The 23,587-nt window shown below is 32.0% G+C and overlaps 3 protein-coding genes across 4 annotated transcripts; 2 read left to right on the top strand and 1 right to left on the bottom strand.

Annotated features, from left to right (window-relative positions):
- Nucleotides 1–1,492: 1,492 nt before the first annotated feature.
- Ubr3 (Ubr3 ubiquitin ligase) lies at nt 1,493–19,405 on the bottom strand. Its single transcript, XM_070653603.1, has 10 exons — nt 18,886–19,405; nt 15,541–16,019; nt 14,988–15,480; nt 14,746–14,925; nt 14,292–14,680; nt 3,301–6,412; nt 2,450–3,135; nt 2,255–2,386; nt 1,974–2,113; nt 1,493–1,902 (listed from the first exon to the last, which is right to left on the bottom strand). Exons 1-10 carry the CDS (start codon nt 19,148–19,150, stop codon nt 1,785–1,787), a joined length of 5,994 nt encoding a protein of 1,997 aa, XP_070509704.1. The 5' UTR covers nt 19,151–19,405; the 3' UTR covers nt 1,493–1,784.
- On the top strand, nt 6,844–14,245 carry orion (chemokine-like protein orion). Of its 2 annotated transcripts, XM_070653604.1 has the most exons (10): nt 6,844–6,969; nt 8,389–8,667; nt 9,328–9,654; nt 12,073–12,214; nt 12,488–12,816; nt 12,880–13,016; nt 13,089–13,199; nt 13,258–13,492; nt 13,547–13,617; nt 13,699–14,245. In XM_070653604.1, the coding sequence occupies exons 2-10, from the start codon at nt 8,413–8,415 to the stop codon at nt 14,081–14,083; spliced, it is 1,992 nt and encodes a 663-aa protein (XP_070509705.1). In that variant the 5' UTR covers nt 6,844–6,969; nt 8,389–8,412; the 3' UTR covers nt 14,084–14,245. The 2 variants fall into 2 exon arrangements, with proteins under 2 accessions (XP_070509705.1, XP_070509706.1); XM_070653605.1 differs by lacking the exons at nt 6,844–6,969; nt 8,389–8,667; nt 9,328–9,654 and adding exons at nt 9,764–10,170; nt 11,468–11,999.
- A 600-nt stretch (nt 19,406–20,005) lies between the features above and the next one.
- Nucleotides 20,006–22,136, top strand: Rpt6 (26S proteasome regulatory subunit Rpt6). Its single transcript, XM_070653405.1, has 4 exons — nt 20,006–20,153; nt 20,211–20,352; nt 20,416–21,195; nt 21,748–22,136. The coding sequence occupies exons 1-4, from the start codon at nt 20,136–20,138 to the stop codon at nt 22,020–22,022; spliced, it is 1,215 nt and encodes a 404-aa protein (XP_070509506.1). The 5' UTR covers nt 20,006–20,135; the 3' UTR covers nt 22,023–22,136.
- Nucleotides 22,137–23,587: the final 1,451 nt, after the last annotated feature.

Genomic DNA, 23,587 nt, shown 5'->3' with positions numbered 1-23,587 from the left:
AACGCATAAAAAAGGACATGCTTGGCTTCCTAAAAGAAATTTTCCAAGAAAATATATTTTTTTTACTTTTTAAGGCATGGATGATGCGGAAACGCTAAGTAATTTATGTATCGGTAACTTCAGCAGATGGTCCAATTAAGTTTTGTGGATTTACATTCTCAATTGCTTATTGGACATGCATTTGCTTAAGATATCGTACGAAATACACTTTGAATTTACTCAGGTATCCATGCCTTGCTTATTTCCTTTTGAACTTTATGTATACATGGATAATTATTATTGAAGATTGAAGCTGATTAGACTTTTGTGTAAAGTTTTGTCATATCCATTTTCTAAAAAATTGAGGACTGATTTTGTACTAATGTGGAAATTCCCTTGATCCTGAATTAAATGTTATTTACGGAAGTTCTAATCAGCTTCAGTCATTAATTGAATAAACTTTATTTTTAATGCGAGACTGAAAAGCTTTATATGAGACATAAATTAATTTATGAAAAAATTTTATTTTGAGGAATGCGTTTTAAAAATGTTTTTTGTTTTGGCTATATAGCATAACTCATAGCTTTGTTGAATCTTATAGCATCAAAATTAAAGGAATATCAAATTACAAAGAAGAAATTTTCAAACCTTTTTTTAATATAATTAAATTGAAATGTTGTCAAAATCCATAAGAATTCCAAATTTGTCATAGACTCATTTACTTGAAAAAAATTCATGAAAAATCCAGACATAAATTACAATAGTTGTCATTAATGAAATATTTTTCGTAAAACTATTTTTTTGGATGCAAAATAAAAACAATTTTTTCAAGAGCGAAATTTTGTGCCTTTTTGATTTATTCGAATTGATTCTTATATTACAGGATGCTTTAAAAGAACTACAGTGAAATATTTTATATTGATTTTATGATGATCGGTTTTGACCGGGAGATCTAGCGAATCCTCACTCGATGAACTGTCAATAGCCATGAAACACATATTAACGCACAGCTATGGATCTAAAGGTCTGAGTCACCGATAGGAGATCCCAACTAAGGGAGAGAGGCAAAAGAACGCGTGAAAGATCTAAGAACTCATCCATGAAGAGAAGCTGTTGATAGAGATATCATGTCATTTCGTATTCGTAATTGGTAGACGGAAGCCAGCTTTAGATACGTTTAAGGAGGTCATGGATCACAATTGATCTGCACGACCAGCGTAAAGGAAAAGATAGACCAGTGTAGATCATGGATTACAGCTCATAATACTTTTAGGAACGGCTGAATTATCTTAAAACGTATGTTTTATTCCAGTTGTTGTTTAAACTTGGTTAAAGCCAAAGTGATAAAATTATACGTCATGAACGAAGCAAATCATTTAAGCCTGTAAAATTTTCTCACGTTCTGTTCCTGGAAAAATGTCTGTAAATATGAAACAAACTCATCAACTGTTGTTTAATTAAGCTGTTTTTATTTTATTATATTTCAACAAAATAATGTGCATAAATATACAAGATATTTTCAAATGATACCAGAAGTCGGCATTTAGCATTTACTTTTTTTTTTCAATAGAAATAAGATTTCAGTCATTATACTGCAATGATTATTGTGCATCTAATATCATTGAAGAAAACATAACTATGCAATATAATATGGATTAATTAATAGTTGCCAATAATAATTATAATAATAGTAATAAAAGATTAATCCAAAAAACTTCAATCAAAAATTTTTCACTTTTCTTCAATTTTCCTTTTTTTCATAATTGAGCCGTTTAATAATTTATCACATTTAAAATTCTATTCGTTTACAATGAATCGCGATGAAAAACCCATGAGCGGTTTATATGACCGAAGCGATGTGACAACCATTGAGATTCCAGTAAATTGAAGCGATCATTTGATAAGTATAAAGGCTTTCCGCGTCTACAAAAGGAAAAGAATAATTATTTAATATAATTTAATTAACTTTAATTAAGGCAATAAAAAAATCTTACTTTAAGTCTCGATCCTCTTCATCATATCCGTCAAGATACAACGATCCCCACAGGCAAGCTCTTGAGCCGCGAACAATGATGATAAATGTTGACGTAACTACCAAGAAAACTCCTGTTCCTCGTCCGCAAGTTATTGCATGCTAAATGAATCATAACAAAGAAAATTGATGATTATACAGTACACAGGAAGACTAATATGCTTAAGGCTTAAAATTAATCCGAGGATTTATTTAAATCCAAAGATTTAGCTTAGTCTCGCTTAATTAGAAATGTCAGCTTACCCTAACAGCTTCACAGCAATCCTGTTCCTTACAGCACATTTGTTTGAGACAAACAATTTTACCACAAATCAAGCATATTGAACTCTCCTTTGGTATGTTTGAGCATTTGAGACATGCTTGCTCGTAATAATACTGGAATTAATATAGACATTAGTCAGACATGAAGTTATTTAAGGAAATTAATTGTCTATTTACCGTAAACAGTCTCTCATATTCACGAGGTAATGCTAATAACTGTGGCTGATGCCATTCTAAATGCTGATTCACAATCAATTCTCTAGTTGTGTCATGTGGAGGACGTGATTCTTTCAGTTCCTGACACCAATGAACAGGGAGGAATAATTCCATATCTTTAGCAAAGCATAAAGCCTTTGAAGCATTGAATTTCTTCCAATCCATACTTTTTGTTACAAGTTCAAGGAAGTAGACGAGACGTGCAAATTCTAATTTCGGTTCCTTAACTTCAGGTAATTCCTGATGATAAATATGATGACGCAAAAGTGCTGCATTACGTAAATATGGAAGACAAAGTGATTGCAATTCCAATTCAAACTCTTTAAGCTTCGTGTCCAAGTCTTTCATTTCAACTGTTGGATTCATTTTGGAAGTTCCTGGTTCATTCATTTCAACGTCATCGTCATCATATTCAAATTCATTTTCGTACGGATCTTGACGGAAATTCTTACAGCGATCTAAATTATTTAAAACAAGAGCCATTGCTGCTCCAACATTTGAAACACCGTTATCTGCAACTTTCGGTACGTCCGTGAACTTTTTAATCACTTCTTCACACTCTTCATCCGTCAAACGGATACAAAATTGCAGAACAATTTGATAATAAAGGAGATTATACATTACTTTGACAATGCTTGTAAAGTATGCTGGAATTAAAACAAATGTAAATTAACGGTTAAATAAAATTTGAAAATTAACGGTTAAAAATTATTTGAAATAACTTTTTAATCCAAAGATTTAATTTTTAATCCTTGGATTAAAAAATCCAATGCCAACTAAGCTAGAAAGTGACTTAAATAATTAATAGCTACCTTGATCTAGTTGCAGTGGTGCCAATAAGAGATATTTAATTAGTTGTGCAGATGGATCAGTGATGAGACTTGGCATTTTATCGACACTCGCATATGAAGGCACTGGCACGGAGAAATCTACATTTTTAATTCCACACAATGATGCCCATGTCCGATCCATTGACCATTCATGATTTCCAAATGGATAATTCTTGCTATTTATCATCAATCTCACATGAAATGATAGAACATGTAATAATGGAACAATACATTCACGTTTAGGACGATAACGTATATCGTTATAAGTGCACAATGATCCGCCTCGTTGAATTACTTCCGATTCGAGATTTGTTCGAGCTACAGATGTCACAAAAGCAAATAAACTCTCATTTGTCGGTGGATTTTGATAAAGCGCTTCTGCATGATATTTCTTAATATTTCTTGTGCTATTTGTCATACTTTCCATTGCTGTTACCATTGCTTCTTCCAATTTTGATGTCGTATTAGGTCTTCGACTGTCCCTAATTAATTCCATCAATTCAACACAAAGTCGATCAAAATCTGGAGCTGGATTTCTAATAATTGATGTAGGACGATCGAGTTGTGGACTAAGAGGTAATACGGAATTAGCAAGTTGTCGACAACGTGGACAAGAGAATTCGCCATGTTCAATATTTAGGTTTTGAGGTCGTGTCGGAGCTAGAGATTTAAGATACGATTCATGACATGTAAGATGAACATGATGTCCACAAGATTGAACGTGAACTCCACCTTCCCAGCATATATTATGGGTCAAGAACCATTGACTTCCATATTTACGGCCTAGTATTTCAGCACGTTTTCTAAATTCGCTGCTTAAGCGAACATTACGTCCGGGCAATTCTTTATCTTCATCACAAACCGGTAGTGGGAAACGACTAGGAGATTTTCTACGATGTCCAACAATGCTACTTGACTCGACGAGAACAACGAGACAAATTGGATTTGCTTCTGTCGACGGACCCGTACAATTACAAATAATGCAATCATATTCCTTTTCACGCGCTACTTCCACATCATTCTCATCATCATCAATTCCTTCCATTAAATTGGCTGCCGTTGCCATAAATTGCTTTTGTTTATTTGCAAATTCTTCCATTACTTTCTGTTGTCTTTCTCGTGCTCTCTTAGTACGTTCTTCTTTCTCCTTAGCCTCTCGAGCTTTCTGTTCAGCTTGACGTTCCCTCTGATTTGGCCACAATCTTTGACGTATTTCATTGATACTTTGGGCACATTTCTCATCAACACGTGCAATTTTTCTCAATAAATTCCCAATGAAAAAAGGTCCATCACCGATTCTCGGTTCAATTGAATTTGGATATTGGTGACTAGAACTAACATTTGATTCTGCTGCATCATCATTACTAATTGACTCACTCATATCGTCATCTTCTAATGAGAAACTATCAAGCGTACCACTCAATTGTGAATGTAGCTTTAATAATAGTGATAAAATGCTATCATCAATCTTTATTGCATCTGTTGAATCCTGTGATTCAAGGTTTCTCATACGTCTACGGAAATTCGTGTTTGTTGATGCTGATGGAACGACGTCCATACTCTGAACTTGATTAGGAACAGCAACGGGTTGAACACGATTAAATGGCAAAATTACTCCAGAAATATTGTTTGTCGTTCCGCTACTGTAAAATAATTCCTGAGGTGATCTATTTGGTCTACGACCATCACTAATTACTTCACTTTGTGACGTTTCACGTCGTACAACTAATTCCATGTTATTGCTACCCGCACTTATGGACGGTGTTGAGTTTATTGCAAGTTGTCTTTGCTCTGGTTGTGGATTATTGCCATATTCTACAACAGCTACTGACGATTCTGAACTCATAATTGGTAACAATTGATTTGTTCTAACCGGTGGAGATGATAAATCTTCACTATTTTCACGTACAATTGATAAATCTTGTGGAACTGCTACATCTAATCCACCATTATATGCATAATCATGATCAACACTTCCAATTAACATTGGCATGGCATCACTTTCTGACAATTCCCATTCAATGTCACTATCAAATTGAGTTTGATAATTTGCAGGCGAGTTTTGTGTCTCATTTGTGCCTAATGTCAATGTTGATACATGGAGCGATAAATTCTCATATAAATTATTGCCTGGATAACAATTAAATAAGTCAGGCGTATCCTTATGCTGTTGATCCATGCTAGTACTATTGAATGATGAGGAACCCGACGATGTTCTTGGATTACATTCTAATGTTGATTTTTCCGTGTCCTTATTCGTTTTTGTAACAGCAAGTTCTAATAAAAATATTGCTAATGCCATTAAATGTTCACTAACATTACGTACGTTCACAGCTCGATATAAAATTCCTAAGATAATTGAGTGAAACACTTTAGTATTTAAGATGCACGATGGATCTGAATATCCTACACCAACATCATTTGGAAGTCGAAATGGTGGCCATAAGTTTCCACTTTTTGGCATTTTATTTTGTTGCGTTACGAATGCACTAAAACGATCCAATGAATTTTGAAAGTCACGTCTATGAACAGCTCTTAATAGCACATGTAATGGATCATAATAAATATTCCAAACAATTGGCAAAGGAATAAATAATCCTTGTTCTAAATTCTCAGACCCAACTGGCGGTGGACGATAGCTTGAGAGAAGTTTTAAGTACTTTTCGAAATTTTTCGCGTACGGATTCCCTGATCTCTCAGGCATTAATTCTAAAAGTTGACTATGAGTTTTATCACTTGTTGTCAACAAAGCACTTATTTCAACAATACATTTCATGTCTTCATCATTCCCTAAATTCGTTCTAGATGTAATAAGTGTCGCTAAGAATGTCAGCATTCCTTCCATCATTGAGTCATGCTCCATTTCTTGAGTTGATGTAAGATTTTGGAAGAACCATTCGTTAACACCAAAACTATCGATGCATGATGTCAAATAGAAACTTGCTGGCAATTGTGTTGCACAGATTTGCAAGAAGAACAAATCCATATCGACCATTGAATTACAAAAGTTGGCTTGGATGTAAGTCATTGCTTGTCCTTTAATTTGTAATCCATTTCGTACCCATATTCCTGATAAGACCTCGTAGAATAAGCTCTAAAATGAGAAAAGAAACAGGAACAGAAATTAATAATAATCAATTTAAAGTTCAAGGAGCGCATTAAGGAAGAAATTATTTATTGCTACAATCTGTACCGAGCAGCACATACATTTGCTATTGTCTTTAATCATATGGCATGAATTAAGAAGTTACGTAACAGTGAGTAGCTTGGGATAAGAAATTAATTATATTGTATGAGCCTGATCACATCCTTTAATGACTATCATGTCAAATTGAGGACATACAGTTCAACCCCTAAATACACCCCTAACTGACACAGCCAACTCAGATCAAATTATCATGATACACAATTCATATTGGATTAATAAAACTCTCATTCTCAACAATTTCCATTCTCTTTAAATTTCATTCTCATTAGCCTATTCAGTCATCATATACACAGCACTAATGTGTGTTTCACACTCAACATACAACCAGTTTTATTTTAAAATTTCAGTTGAGCAGTTGTTTCCAATGTGAATGGAAGTTGTTAAAAAAATATCACTAAGCGTCTTTTTGTGATCATAGCTTTTTGAAATTAGAGCTGATTAAGGTACTGCTTTCTTTGTACATAATTATTTATAGAGGAACTAAAGATTATCAGCATAAACTAGTGAACTGTATTTTGACAAAGTTAGAACTAATAACATGTTAATTCATAAAAAGGTCATTTGAGTATGTTGAGCTATAACAAAATCCGTAAATAATCCACAAACAAAAGATTCAGTTGAAGCTATTAAATATTAAAGCAATAAGAGAAATACGCGGAATCAAATTGAATTTGTCTGATATAACAAAATATTATAGTCAATTAAATTAGTGCTTCCATGTACATAACTGTATGCTGAAAGAGAATGTAGGTGTGTCTGAATTGAACCCTCAAAAAATTATATGCTGGTATTCACATGATGGTATGTAAGGGGAACCGAGCAGCATAATGTTAGGTTAGAATAACGCTCCGTCACCTTTTTGACAGCAACATCTGCTGTTGGCCCACTTTAACGTTGTAACCACAGCGTGACGTGCGTTAACAACTTAATCAAAAATTGACGGTCTGTGATATGTGCTGTGACTCAAAAATCACTAAGTCGCAATAATCACACCTACGTCTGTACTGTAGAGAGCCAAAACTAATCAAAGCAGGCAATTCATAAATTTTCATTCAATTTAGTCATTCCAGCCTATAATTATTTCATATGTCAATGAATACTAAGTTCATGATAAAATCATAGCTGCATAAAATTTCTCACAAAGCATATACATTCTACGTTCAAAATTATTAAAATGCTCACTGCGATAAAAATGCACAGTGAGTGACAATGTGGACATTAAGTCCAATTTAAATAATGATTTTCAAAACAACAGACTTTTCCATAAAAACACAAATTTAAATTGATGAATCACGGAATGTGAATAAGGTTTGGTCAATTTCGCGACATATCAAGCTTGTAGTTTTCTAAGAAGCTTTAAACTAGTTGAAATTGGGATGAAAGAGAAAACCGTTAAAGAGGAAATGTTAAATCAAGTGACTCATCGTTGAGACGCGCTGACTACATCAGTTTTGTGTGTAAATGATTGAACAATGACTACTTTGTTATTACTTCCATCGCTGTAGTTGTTAAATAATTGATCTCCATCCATTATGTTTATTCTTAGTATTTTTGAACTTTGTATTTCATTCATGTTTTATTCATACAGAACTAAGTGACATTTTGTGATCTGAGACATTATCGCTATATAAAGTCTGTATTTATAGTAACGTGACGACAGTTTCGCAAAATATTATGAATGAAGTGAAATTGCGTTCTAAATATATATATGCTCAAATGATCCTTACAGTTAGCATACGGATTTATCGTTTATTGTGTTAAATTGAATGTTTATAGTAGTGACGATCTGATTACTGAAAGCATAAATAATGCGCACACATTGTCGACATTATTTTTAAAAATTTTTTTGTTATTCTTTACAGCCAGCTCAGTATAAAATTTCCATCATGTCGAGATGGTTCAAATTCTTCACCATCTGTCTCATATGGCAGTTTGTTAGTGTCAATGCACTTGTTGAAGATGTGATTGATGTGTTATACTTAAGTCGTGAAGTTATTAAAACAATTTCTAGCACATGGGAATTAGCTGATCAAGTGGGAGTTACAAATGAAATTGATTTGCCATTTATGAAACGAAAAGAGAAGAAAATCTTGTCGAGGATGGCGGAACTATCGCAAGAATTTAGAAATACAGAGATGTTGGTAAGTAACTACAATACAATCAGAATTGATGCTTGTCATATGACTGTGAATCAGACTAAAGACTTAGATCAAAGGATTTGATTTAGGCAATCCAAGTTGATATTTTGAATATATTTGTTAAAGCAAACTTAGGATTTATCGAGAAAAAGTGGACCTTAACTAGCCAAGACTATCCATAAACAGTCATTTTGGGTTATAACAGTTTCTAGATGTTATCTAGATCAGAGCTCGAAGTAGACTAGAATTTTATGTTGAGTCTTATCGATATGACATCCTCCATATTCGATATGGAATCATTACACCGCTGTGTTAACGGCTAAATGTCAAAATTATGTGTAGGTGCCTTTAAAGCACCATAATGATTGTTTTGCTCCAATTTGAAATGACACAGTTTGTAGCTCAAGTAAAGAATCTATGGATGCCAAAAAGTATGTTTCCTATTGTACAGGTAGAATCAGTGAATTTGGGACATAATTTGCATATTTAAGACAAATTTCATTTATGACTCAGACAATAAATGCAAAGTTCCGTAGCTTCTATTAAATCCTTGAATCCAGCCATAGATTCTTTTCCGGTATTTTTCATAGCTTACTGTAGAACAATTTTTTAATTTCAATAACCTTGAATTAAATATTCATTACTACTTATTGATTTCCATAGATTGATGAAACTTCTCAAGCAACAATGCAAGGACTTGAATTTTACATAAGACGAAACACTAAATTAGAGTTAGTAATCCATGAAATGATTGATCTTGTCAGTCGAATAGAAAATAAGCATGATCAGTATGAGGAATACCTTGATCATTATGATAAGATTGAGCAGGAAACGCTTGAGAATTTCGCTCGTGGAATCATCGACGATAGCTCATTTTCAGTCAAAGGAATCATCCCAAGAATTCAAAATTTAGTCAATGGACCAGCCGGTAATGAATTTAGACAGTTAGGAAACAAAGGATTATTGGAATTGATTGCAAATGACATGTCGGTAAGATATTGACCCTGAAATTAACTTAATCAGCCACAAATGATCATTATTTACTGCTCCTGATAAAAAAAGTCATCTGTTAAATGCACAGAGCCTCATTTATAGCCATGCTTGGTCACTCTCCGAAAACAACAAAATTTGAGTAATATTAAGCCTCTCTGAGAGCACAGAGAGAAGTCAATGAGAGTCACAATTACGGATCACTAAAAATACAATTTTAAGGGAGATTATATTCCAGTCTGTCAACGTTCATTGTCGTTCTAAGTTGTGTATATTGTGTTGTTCCGCATTTTGTTTGGCATAATCAACAAAAATATATATTTTTTTTCTTTGTTTGTTTAAAAGAAGCAAAAGCAATTCATACTATAAAATAACAAATGCTAATGGACATTGCTTCATAATTTGCTTTAAAATAAACGGGATTTATGTCAATTTAATAGGTGACGAAGTGCAAAACATTTTCATGAATATTTCATAAAGAAAAGAGAAAGGGAGAAACTGAAGATAAACAGAAAGGTAAAAGAAGAAAAATATCCCAAGAATGACGAATATATACGCATATTGCACAGACAACTTGGACATTTATAGATTCTGTTCCCATCTGTTTAAATTATATTCATGTGCAAAAAAACTAAAACATTGTTTTTTATCGTACTGATTTGCTATTTTTTCCGGTGTGACGTTTTAATAAAAAAAAAAATTTTGTATAACATTTCGTTATGAGTTCCAATATGATTGTATTTAATCACGTAACAATACAATAAGAGAGATAGAGTTCAGACGATTACCGTGATTTGATACTAGTAATGAGTGTCTACAATGTTGAGACTAAAAGCGCATTTAATGTTTTCAATAGCTGTAAAATACAGACACAGTTAGCTAAAGAAGCTTAAGACCCTAATGCAAGGGCGTAGCCAGAATTTAAATCGCAAACGAACGGGTTGTTTTGGAATTTTTGTCTTAAAAAACTAAGAATTTTGTCCGAAAAAGAAGACCTTAGTTAATATGATGTCGAAACCGCTATTATAGATTCCAAAGCCTAATGTAAAGGCTGCTATCAGAAATGCCACGAGGAGGCATGCCTTGTAGGTTTAGACAAGAGTTCAGACCATCAAAATCCAACTTTTATTAAACCATCCCTAACATACAAGCATGTGCTCAATGAGCATCTTAATGTACCGTAAGTGAACTATGCTAGTGAGCATGCTCATTGATATCGTAAGATGCTCATTGAGAATATGCATATATGCTAGAGTATTACTAAAAATAAATTCAATTTATCCAAGCTGAATGCTCAAATTCATACTCAAATTAAACAGGATGTAATTAGTCAACTGTATGCAAAACTAGACATTTATGTAACTTGCCATGAAATTTCAAGTTTGCATCAAATTGCAGTCTGTTTTAATCGGGATATTCATGAATAAATTTCAGACTCCTAATCTCAAATTGCGTATTAATTATCAGTCTTCAAGTATTCTCGAATACATGCATACCAAAATTCGAGACAAAAATACCCACAAATCAGCACCCATCAAACGAAAACTAGAAATATGCGCTAAAAATATAATGATTAAAGTCAATTTGTTTTTTCATTTATTTTCTGTGAAACTGTATATTTATGTCTACATTCACAACTCATAATCATCTGTTTCTCTCACATCTGTGAATAAAACGAAAAATCTTTTAAATAATTTTACTGCACATACGACCTTAATTTAACATAATTTCATAAACAAATGGAGAACAGAAGCTACATGAATGTAAAAAATAATAATAAAAATTCAATTTTCCTCGTATTTACTTTTTCCAGTAATATCAAAATGATAGCTGCAAAGTGCATATTAAATGTACTTTTATGCACAATATTAATGCACAGTAATGTGCAATCAATTCGATATGAAGGCTCTACAGATCCTGACTATGCGAGAAGCATGTATATTCAGTTAGAGAGAAATTTATGGGAAAAATATATTGATAAGAATACATCGTTGACACGCAATGAGCGACTATACAAAATTTTTAATCAGCATTTTCTGTTTATACAACAATATGTCGATCAGAACTTTAATGATGATGATTTTAAAGTCTTAGCTCGATATTATGAATGGAATAATTTAGAATCAGATGTAAAGAGCATTCATAGCTTATTTAGAGACAATTTTGTATATCGACTGACCAAAGACTTGGAAACAAATGATTTTCGAACAAATGGCTTTGATGAGCGTGCAAATTTAGATTTGGCAGAGACAGTTATAAGTGATCCTTTGTGGCCGATTAATGGAACACTTAATAAGATTGAAATTAATATCTATCAGCAAGGATTGTACTATAAAGCTATATCGGTATTTTTTCCTCAATCAATAATCACCTTCTTCCTCATAAATCTCATTAAATTCTATTTGTTCATATATATAGGAAGCATCAATCACTTTATGTACCGCACAAAGATCACCGCAACAAGTTTTATATCAACTTTATAATGCAATTACTATGACGGAATTGAAAGGATATGCAATGATGCAATTTTCTTATATGCTACTCAAAACTTACGGACGAGGTGAGTAATCTTCTATATATATATACAGAATCTATTGAGAGAAGTAAATACTCAAAAGACATCAATGACCGAACATGCTTTCCTCTCTTCCGCAAAATAACCTTCATGTGATTTTCATTTGGGGTTATTTATGTGTTACGTACAGTTCGGGAATACTTTAGAACTTTGATTTAAACAAATACAGTAGTATGGACTCTAACCTTCATTTGCTTTTGATCAAAAAGATTTATTAATTCTGAATGACTCATTTATGTCTTCTTACTGTTCTTATAGGAAACTACACACAAGAATCATTATTAATGAGAAAGAATTTTGAACGTAGAGCAACAAAGGCACAAGAATTAATGCAAAAAGTTCTCGAACGAGCCGATAGATCATTATGGAGATGTGACCCAAATACACATAAGGAGGGATCATCCTATCTCCAAATAACCAGATTACTTCAAGGTTATATTGAAAATGAGGTTGATTTAAATCGCGATGGTGGTTGTTGGGAAACTTGTTCACATTATCAATTAACAGAAAGCTACGGATGTTTTAAAGATTTGTATTGTGCGAAACAGCCAAAATGTTCAGGAAAATTACTGTTCTGTACATTTGTTGTAAGTGATTATTATTGTTTTTATCACTAAATTATAGCTTAACATATATAAAACATGTTATAGGACTCTGATATGTGGGTTTGCCCTGCTGCTCCAAACAGTGATCGTCGTTATGAATATATTGAATATGAGAACGGAAGAACACTCGGTGAAAAGAAATATTGTACACGAGGAACAACTAAAGTTGATTCTTGGTGGAGGTAAATAAACTTCTCATTATGTCACTGCTTTTTAATTAAAATAAATTTACATTTTTTCATTCATTCTTTTAGATATCTATTTTGGCACTGTAGCTATTGTTTCTGTATTTGCGATGAACAAGGAAAGAAATCTGACAGATTTTTCAATTTAAGACCTGCTTTATCAAATATCTCTGATAATATGTACGTTAATTAATAATTCTTGTTTTTAATGCGACTTAATTTGAGATTATTCTAATAGGATTGTAACTGGATTGAGATTCTATAAACAGAATCGTATTATACATCTTCAAATTCAAGAAGGTCAATTAATGGAACGTGGACGAGTCAATACAACAAGCACACGTTGGGTACCAGTCGATGATTATACAATTCTTGATAAAGGAGTAAGAGATGGCCGTGATTTTCATACTTTAGCTTGGGATCGTCGTGAAGTTGATTTGGACGATTTAACAGCCCCAAGTGGACACGTTGTCGTAAGTATTTGTTTAAGACATTCAGTAAGCATTTAATGAAAACTTAATTTTTAGACTGGTGTGAAATTCCGAGTAGTTGGACGTCATCTTAACCTTGAAATGCGTGTATCAGAAATAAACTTCAGGTGAGCTCACTTCTTACTATTTTTTGCCTAATTCATTCATGGAATTTACTTTTTGTTTATTTCATCATTCATGACTCATAGCAATGGAAGAATTATTGAGCCAGAAAAGAGTTTTTGGATATCAAATGACAATACAGAACAGTCTACACAAAATGGCAATAGAAGAACTGAAATCACTCTCAAATCTCCGGACATACCAGTGAGAAGCAAAGCAAAATCACTTCCGATTTCAGAACCAAATACTTATGTTAAGTTCACAAATTCTGATATGGGAAAGGATGCAGCACAGAGTACAGTGCCATATCTTGATGCACAAGATGTAGTGAATAATCCACCAGTTCCATTAGAAGGTATTGGAGTGTTTTTGAAAGGATTAGATGGATATGGTGGATTTATATCACCAAGAATTAAAACTTTCGACTATGGACCTTATGTACAGGCCGCTCAAACTCCAAAAGAATCTTAAACATTTTCATTCTCAACTTTTTCATGATCTCTAGATATTTAAGAGCTTTTTTTTGTAAAGAAATGAATCTTCATTTGTATGTATGTGTTGCATTTTTAAGGTACAGAAAATTCGTAATAAATATATAATAATAAAATGTGAAGATTAAAGATAAGAAGCAAAGCTCTTTTACTTATTATTAATATTATTATATAAAGAAGAAACTCACCTGAACACGCAATGGATGCATCATAAGTAATTTTATCGTCTCTGGTTCTGGTAGAATGTCATTTAATGAAATATTCATTGTCTTAACAGCTTGATATAAGAAAGCAGCCAGATAACGATGTAATGGAAAATGAAACGAGGCGTGCAGCATTTCGTCTTTTTCGATTCGTGGCGTGCAAAAGTTAACAGCATCAAGCCACTCTTGCAAATAGTTAACTAAATAGTTCATTATCTTCTTCGATAATTCAGCATAGGTCTTGTCTTTCAAGTGCGATATTATTGACCACATTGGATATGCGCTAGCTTCTAATTCACAACTAAAAGCGGCATAATATGAGCTTGGCTCGAACTCGACATGACTCGTTGTTTCACGAATATTCACATTCATTCCTAAAAACAAAAGAGTAAACCAATAAGCAAGATCTATAGCAACAGACAAATGAGAAAGTATTTACCTTGTAGCATTGACAAGAATTGAAACCACATATCTATAAGATTATCGTCTTTAAGAAATACTTGAGCAACTCGTTCGTGCGACAGAACATTATTAAAATCAGAAACTAATGGCCAATAGCAATGTTCTCGCATTACTTTCTTTGCACAATCGACGACATAATGAAAGTTTTTGTCGGGATCTGCAAAACAAATACATTGTAATTAACAGAAACAAATAGGAATAAAGAGAGAAAAAACTTACCGTGCAAAGTATTAGGTATTAAGATTTTTGATACCATAGATTTAAGACTAATGATCATGACATGTAGCAAATTTAATTCCTCGACCATCTTTAACGCGAGCGCTTCATTTGAGAATAATTGCACGCTCACATGAACAACACGATTACTCATTGTATCGGGATCTTCAGACATTTCTAAAACACTCGGGATTCGACTGTAATGCATTACGAATGTTCTTGTCAAATGCTCTTTATAGTCTTGATCAGGAAGCATATTAAGTAGAAAGCATACGACATTTTGTGGAAATTCGTATTTGAATGTCCAAAAGATAAATTCTTCAAGCAGTGTCTTATGGACAAGTTGTTTTCCTAAAGCTGGCAATTTCTCATATTCAGCAGGTGGTTCTGGGCATGGGAATAATCTAATCGCTTCCTCATACTTTTGATTACTTCTTGTCATATACGCACCATAGACGTTTTTAGGGAACGGTGAATGAACTAATTTCTTATACATCTGAAAGATTAAACATTTTTATAGAAACAATGACAGGCATATAAATTCAAAAAGAATTACCTCAGGATCGATTAATGTTCGCGTCATAATTCGTCTCATTAATTCACCCATATTATTAAAGTACATCAACATGCTACAATAATCATCACAATCCTTTGCTGTACGTTCATAATTATAAGAGTGTCCTCTTATGCTGTGATGGTCACGAAAGTAAAGTAATAATCTCAAAAGTAGTCTTGGCATTGTTGCTTGAGCAACACACATTAAATCAGGTGGCACTGGACCTTTATTAGAACGATTATCTATTCCATGATCACTACAAAATCCTTCAGCTTTCATGACTGACGTATCACCGCAATCACAAGCTCCACCAGCTTGTGACAGAAACATATTAAAGTCATGATTTTTGTGATTTCCTCTCTTAAAACAATCCCTACATATTGACATACAAGGCGACGTTCCACATGTACGACATCGATAGGCTACGACGTGTGGAACCCAAACTAAGCCGCATTTTGCATGATTATCATAACTACGAACTGTAAAGAAAAATTAAAAAATATTAATATAAAAATAAAGACATTAATGAATTGTCCATAAGCTTTTGAGCTTATGAAGATATAATAAATAAAACATTTTTCAATATGATAATATATATTTTCAGCCAGCCTTCAAGTCAATGAGAAACACTTAAAGGAAGGAAGAAAGATTCTTCTTTAAAAAATAAAAATTATGAGAAAGAAAGATAGAAAAAATGTGGTGTATGCTATGTCTTAGCAATTAAACTGTGTGAATTACCGGAACAACTTTTTCTTTCCATCTTATGCTTAACCATTTTTTTTCATGAAACTCATAACTATGAAAATCATCATTGTTGCTATTATTACTATTATTATTATTATTGTTTAAGAATGGTTCTAGTTAGTCTCAACTGATAATGTTCATATGTGTGTATATACATATTTCCCTTCAATGAATGTAAAACAATATGTTTAAAATGCAGAAAATGCTTATGTACAACGCTAGGTGAGAAATTAGCTATATGTACGGTTTGAATTCATAACACACATTAAAATAATGATGATGCATTATGCTCTTAGCTATATGTATTGTAGAACCTTTATAACTTATAATTATCATCATGTGATCACTACTTTGTTTTTGGATAAATTCTTCTTGTTCCATCAAGCAATATGGTTTTTGTGTATCTGCTATTTTTAATTTCCTTTTAGAGTTTTTTTGGAAACATAAAAAATGAATTAAAAAATATGAAAGATTCTCTTCGAATACCTATTATTTCTCTCCTTTTTAGCACATTTATCTGAAGAGGAACGACGTCATAGTCAAATTTTATACGTTTTGGCCAATTAACGTCATTCTTTCGGCCAGTTAATTTTCAAATATTTCACAATATTTTTCAAAAATTTCACAGCCGTTATTTTTTTCGGCCAGTTTAGTTTCAAATTTAGACGATATTTTTCAAAATTTTTTGGATCGTTATTTTTTCGACTAGTTTATTTTCATCAAATTTACAGTTTTTCAAAAATTTCATGATCGTTATTTTTCGGACAGTTTGAATGTTTGCTACCGGCATTCAAATAAATTTTGAACGTTAAAAATTGAAATATTAATGACCGTTAGCATAATTTTAATTTTTTTGAACGTTAGTAAATTAAATGCGCTTCAGCTAGTCACTTTTGACTCACGACAGCATGGAAACATTTGCTTTTAACAAAATAAGAATAAAAATGCGGTCAAAAATACTTTGGAAAGAATTAAAAGATTCTTCTTTTCAAGCAACAATCTGTACACATTTGTGAGTTAATGAACATTTTTCTTTTGATTGTGATCTGATCGGAAATTATAATAAATCTTTTTTCTTTCTACAATTTGAATTTCATATTTAACCTACGGATTCAATCACATTTACAAATTTAATTCTCTTTATTCTTATTTTTAACAGAAACTGATAATCTGATAAATAAAACATTTATTCAATATCTTAAACTTTCAATGATTCAAGTTCGATAAACCTAGCCGTATGTGTTGTTATTTTGACTTATGGATCAATTTCAAGATTATTATTATTTTTTGTGTGACTTTATGTAACATGATGAGCACGATTCACAGCAATGATAAAAAGGAGAGAATTTTTGTATGTCCAATATATTTTTCGTACTTTTTTCTTGAATGAAAGAATGCTGAAATCGAAACGACCTTCTCCCAAACGTAAGTTTAAGTTCAATGAACCAATACATCGAGTAGCGAAGAAACAAATTTAGGAATGTGTAAATTAATACACCAAAAATTTTAAATGTATTTATAAATAATAATTATTATAAAAAGAAGGAGCACTTGATCATCAATAATTAATATACGATGTCATTGCATAAAAATTAAATAAATTTAAAAATATATCAGACAATAATTCGCCAACATGTAAAATGGAAGCATAAGCAGAAAAAAAATAGCAACAGCAGCATCTATTGAAACAAAAAAGTTGATGAAACATGAAACTTATTATCTATCTACTTGCTTAAGAAAATGAAATAAATAATAAATTCCGTACATTGAACCTTCACAAGAAGTTAATTAAACCTAAACATATAAGCCAGTCAGAAAAAAAAAATCCAAACCAAACGTAAGAACTCTTTTTTTCGATAAAATAAAGAAGAAGAGGCATAGAATGAAAAAGATAAAATGGGGAAAGAAATCTTATGGAAAAGGTATATGCATAAGAATTATTTGTGTTCAAAAAAAATGTAACACAATTGAAATCGAAATGAAATAAGAAAAAAAAATTATGAGAAGCCTCACTTCTCTCCTCTCTTGGTCGATTTTCGTTCTATCCAATAAATTATTGAAAATAAACAAGTGGTCGAAATACAGCACTGGATCATGAAATATCTTAACCATGTGCTTTGTTTTGCATTTTTTTGGATTAATAAAGCAACATAGGAAGCAGAGGGGATGCCGCGTGTACGACATAAAATAGAATGGATATAAGATGTATATCTAGATTTTTTTCGGAGAGAAAATCAAAAAATCACTGCAAAATAACTAAATTGACTATGAGCTAAAGATGATTTTCGTAATATTAGTCTGCTGTTGCCGTTTTTCTTTCTTTCTCATTAACTAAGAAGATGTTCTTTTTATTACAATAATACTATACACATATAAATAGGATCAGAGTTGTTATCTGCGGCTAATGCGTGCGACTTGTGCCGAAAATTAGACGAGATAAAGACGTACGCAATATTTATAGTAAACAACATCGTCATGTCCTAGATTCATATTATGCCAACAGGTTATAGACACCTGCTTTACAACTCTGAATTTGCTCATATAGCAAGTGAACTTCTTCATATAGAAAAAAAAAATGGATTTATCGATTTAATATCATACCTTGACTTGAGAAATCGTTGGGAGATTTTCCACTTGCAATAATCCATTTGCACCATTCGATTATGTCGGAATCATTGAAATCTTTATCGGGTCTTAGTAGATCATCGAGCATAACATTTAAAGTTTCTGAGTGGCCATTTGCGGAAAGTTCTTGATAAATTGTACTCGCGATTGCTCGTTTGCCTTTTTGCTTTAATGCTTTTGAATTTCTTAAATTCTCTAATGGACTATCTGACATTTTTTCCTTACTTTCTTCCCACTGCATATTTCTTTAATTTTTTTTATTATTAATTTTTTCCTTAATTAGCACTAAATTTTTTTCTAATTTATTTCTTTTTCTTCTTCACTCTCAAGTCACATTTTTTCATACACTTTTATCCTTCATTATAACACATCTAATTTATTATCTATACATCCCATATACTACAGATATCGTTCAAATCACTTTTAATAATGAAAATGATGTGCTATGAAATAAAGGTATGCTATTTTTAACGAAGAATCACTAAATCATTGCACTTTACTGTCACTTTGACTGACGGACTGCTTGCTCAATAACTTGCACAATTTTGTTAGTTCAAATAACTTAGTTAACTTAGGAAAAAATATTTTTTCGTAAAATTGTCTTAAATTTTTCGCAAAATGTCAATGTTGAAATGAAAGATTGGAATGTTTCACTTTAAGATAATTTTCAATTGAGTTTTAAGCATACTTAATGATTTAATGCCTTGACAATCACTAATTTACGGTTTGACTACCTAAAATTTGTTTAATTAACAAAAAATCGATGACGAATTTACCGAAAACAACTTGATTTTAACAACTGAGTGACAAAGGATTTGGTCATTTTTTCACAGACATGATTTGAATTTTTAAAAAACGTTAATTTTTTCTTCGCACATTGCTGTGTTTAATTGGCAAATGCATACTTTAATTAATTGTGCAACATTAATTCGTGTAAAATAAGAGCGCTTTAATCTCCAAATAATTTTTTCGGCGATATTTTTACTTAATTTTTTCACTGAACGTCTGAATCATTCTGAATATTAGGGCAATTCCTATGCACTTTGTGTGCTAAGTATTCAAATATTTTTTGAACGTTACAGATGTTAAGGCGTCTTTACAATAAATAAGTGAAAACAAACTACGCCAAGAAATTGAACAACAAGAATATTTTGCAAACTCATCTTCTGTGTATTTTGGTGATATCTCTGTTTTGTAGTTAATTTAATTAACAAAAATACTTCAAAATGACTGCATCATCTAAGGTAAGTTATCAACAATTAATAAAAAGCAGGAAAAATAATTCAGATAATCGAATTTAGATGGAAATTGATAGTGGACCTCGCGGCGAAGGATTTAGAAGTTATTATATCCAAAAGATAGAGGAACTGCAGCTTATTGTCAATGAAAAAAGCCAGAATCTTCGTCGTTTACAAGCTCAACGTAATGAGTTAAATGCAAAAGGTATGAAACATGACTTTCCAAATTTAATATTCATAATGATTAATCATTGTCCTACATTTTCAGTTCGTATGTTACGTGAGGAACTTCAATTGCTTCAGGAACAAGGCAGTTATGTTGGAGAAGTTGTAAAGCCTATGGATAAGAAGAAGGTGTTGGTTAAAGTACATCCAGAAGGCAAATTTGTCGTTGATGTTGACAAAAACATTGATATTAACAATGTAACTCCAAACTCCAGAGTTGCTCTTCGTAATGAATCTTATACCTTGCATAAAATCCTTCCAAACAAGGTTGATCCATTAGTATCATTGATGATGGTCGAAAAAGTTCCAGATTCCACTTATGAAATGGTTGGTGGCTTGGATAAGCAAATTAAGGAGATTAAAGAAGTCATTGAATTGCCTGTTAAGCATCCAGAATTGTTTGAAGCTTTAGGTATTGCGCAACCAAAAGGTGTGTTGCTTTATGGACCACCCGGAACTGGTAAAACATTGTTGGCAAGAGCTGTTGCCCATCATACTGAATGTACTTTTATTCGTGTGTCCGGATCTGAATTGGTCCAAAAGTTCATCGGTGAAGGATCTCGTATGGTCCGTGAATTGTTCGTAATGGCACGCGAACATGCTCCATCAATCATCTTCATGGATGAAATCGATTCCATCGGTTCCTCGAGAATTGAATCCGGAAGTGGTGGAGATTCTGAAGTTCAACGTACTATGTTAGAATTGTTGAATCAATTGGATGGATTTGAGGCGACAAAAAATATTAAAGTCATTATGGCGACAAATCGTATTGACATTTTAGATCAAGCTTTGCTTCGACCCGGAAGAATTGACAGAAAGATTGGTAAGTCTCATCATATTTCATTTTTTTTTTTTTTTTGGGAATAAGACGATGAAATTTACATAAATTAGTAAGTCATTCTATCTTTTAGCATAGTCATTACTACAAAGTCTGGGCCATTAATAAATTTATTTTTATTTCTATTAATCCTTTCGTATTTTAAGTGATAAACATTTTTTTTTGCTAATAACCGAATTAAAGCGGATCGTTTGGTGATCAATACAAATGGAAACGGTTTTATAATTACTAAACGTGATTTCGCTCTTACTTATACAGCGCTAAAATGGGAAGAATTTTTGTGGGGCATTTGCAAATCACGTCAAATATACTCAATGATTACTCTATGTCCTATTACATAAAACTCTTTTAATAGCTGGACGTCATTAATGAATGGCCCCTAACATTCTGAGAAGAAGAATGCGAAGATTAATTTTAACCGCATACGGTCGAACGTCTAGAAGCTGATAAAACGCTTTCTAGTCATAAAAAAATTTATATGTAAATTTTTGCTAATTTTTCTTTTTCTCTTAATTTTTCTCTCGTTTACTATAATAGAGTTTCCAGCACCCAATGAGGAAGCACGCTTAGACATTCTTAAGATTCATTCACGCAAGATGAACTTGACACGTGGTATTAATTTGAAGAAAATTGCTGAATTGATGCCGGGTGCTTCAGGCGCTGAAGTAAAAGGTGTGTGCACTGAAGCTGGTATGTATGCATTACGTGAGAGACGAGTTCATGTAACCCAAGAAGATTTTGAAATGGCAGTGGCTAAGATTATGCAAAAAGATAACGAAAAGAATATGTCCATTAAAAAGCTGTGGAAGTAAATTGTCATATTATCTTTTTTCATACTTTATCATCATATATTTTAAATGCTGTAATAGGATATACATTTTTTGATTCTGATTTTTCAATAAAAATAAAATACCTTAATAATCATACCTTAATCTCTTGATAATATATCATAGAAATAGGATTTAGACGCGAAACAAACATTTTTCTTCTAGATATGATTGCGAAAGCTCATAAAAAGCTAAAAATAAACAACATAATAATGTATGCGGAATTCCGTTTTTTGTTCAAAGCTAGCTACTCATATAAATATGTATATAATAATCTGATGTAATATGCAAATCTGTCAGCTGTTTTGTTCAAAGAAATTGCCTTTTATGAGAAGAAAGAGAAAAAAACGGAAAAAAATTGTTTCAATGTCCAATGTCATCTGTTGGAATTTTTGATGATCTTGACTGCATAGTTAATCGGTGCTTAATGTGATTGAGTGATTGAATATCATGGGAATTGTTATGAAATTCAATTTTCAAAGTTTAAGGTTTTCTTTATTTTTCTCTGTCAATATGGTCGGTTCGTAGTAAGCAGCTTTTGTCAACACATCCCTAATGCCATATTAAGAGTCACAAAAAAATAAATATATATTAGAATTAAGATTTTTCGTATAATTTTATGCAAAATGTTTACTACTGTAAACAATCTTCTTTCTTTTTCGATGCCGTAGATGTGATCTTTGCTTGCCTCGGTGATGAGGTAGATCTTTATCTGTGAGCAATAAAACTTCTGTGTATTTTCATCTTAAAAGTATAAAAATCGCCGCTGATAGTGGATTTAAGTCGTCTTTTATTTTCCGTAAAAGGAACATATTAGAATAGTAGAGCAAACTCTCTGATATATGGACCTAAATCCTCTCGATTGAGATTATTTACGTTAGTAATATGTTCACTGGATCTTGGAATAATTTTCATTGTTTACAATTTTCCAAAAACTAAAAATTCTTAATTTTGACCAAAATTATCTTAATGACTGTCACATTCTTAATCATTCTAAGCAAAAGATTCAACTGGCTAACTCTACTGAGATTGAGAATATCTCAACTGTCGTTTAATATTCAAATTATATTTTCAGTTAAAATTAGTTGATTTTCCCCTTTCACAGTTGTTGACCCCTTCAAATAAATATTTTAGTCTGTTTTCTAAAGATTAATCTAGAAATTATTAAAATTTTCGAATTCTTATTAAAGTTTTTTGTTTATTAAATATTGTTGCTGCTTAAGTAGTGCTTCTGATGATTATTCATGAGTTTGTGAGTAGATTACATGCAGATTAACTCTAAATATTGAATACTTTGAAGGTTATGAAGAAGTTGCCAACTAAAATAAGCTTTTAAAAAATGTATCGAGAGTAGTTTTCAGATGTGGACTTCATCCTAAACTTCAAATCGTATTAAAACAACAGAATTCAATAAGATATAAATGTTTTGACAGCAAGCATATAGTATCATTATAAAGCAATCTGAGATGATTTAGTTGTAATCACAAAACAGCAACAAAAAAAAACTTTACAGGTTGTTGGAAGAAGCAACAGCAACTAAACACACTTTT

Source organism: Chironomus tepperi, unplaced genomic scaffold (assembly GCF_022539635.2).
Source record: "Chironomus tepperi strain 1889 unplaced genomic scaffold, CSIRO-AGI_Ctep_v1 contig_68, whole genome shotgun sequence".
Taxonomy (NCBI): domain Eukaryota; kingdom Metazoa; phylum Arthropoda; class Insecta; order Diptera; family Chironomidae; genus Chironomus; species Chironomus tepperi.
Note: the sequence above shows the minus strand (reverse complement) of the source record. Positions and strands in the feature narration are given on the sequence as shown.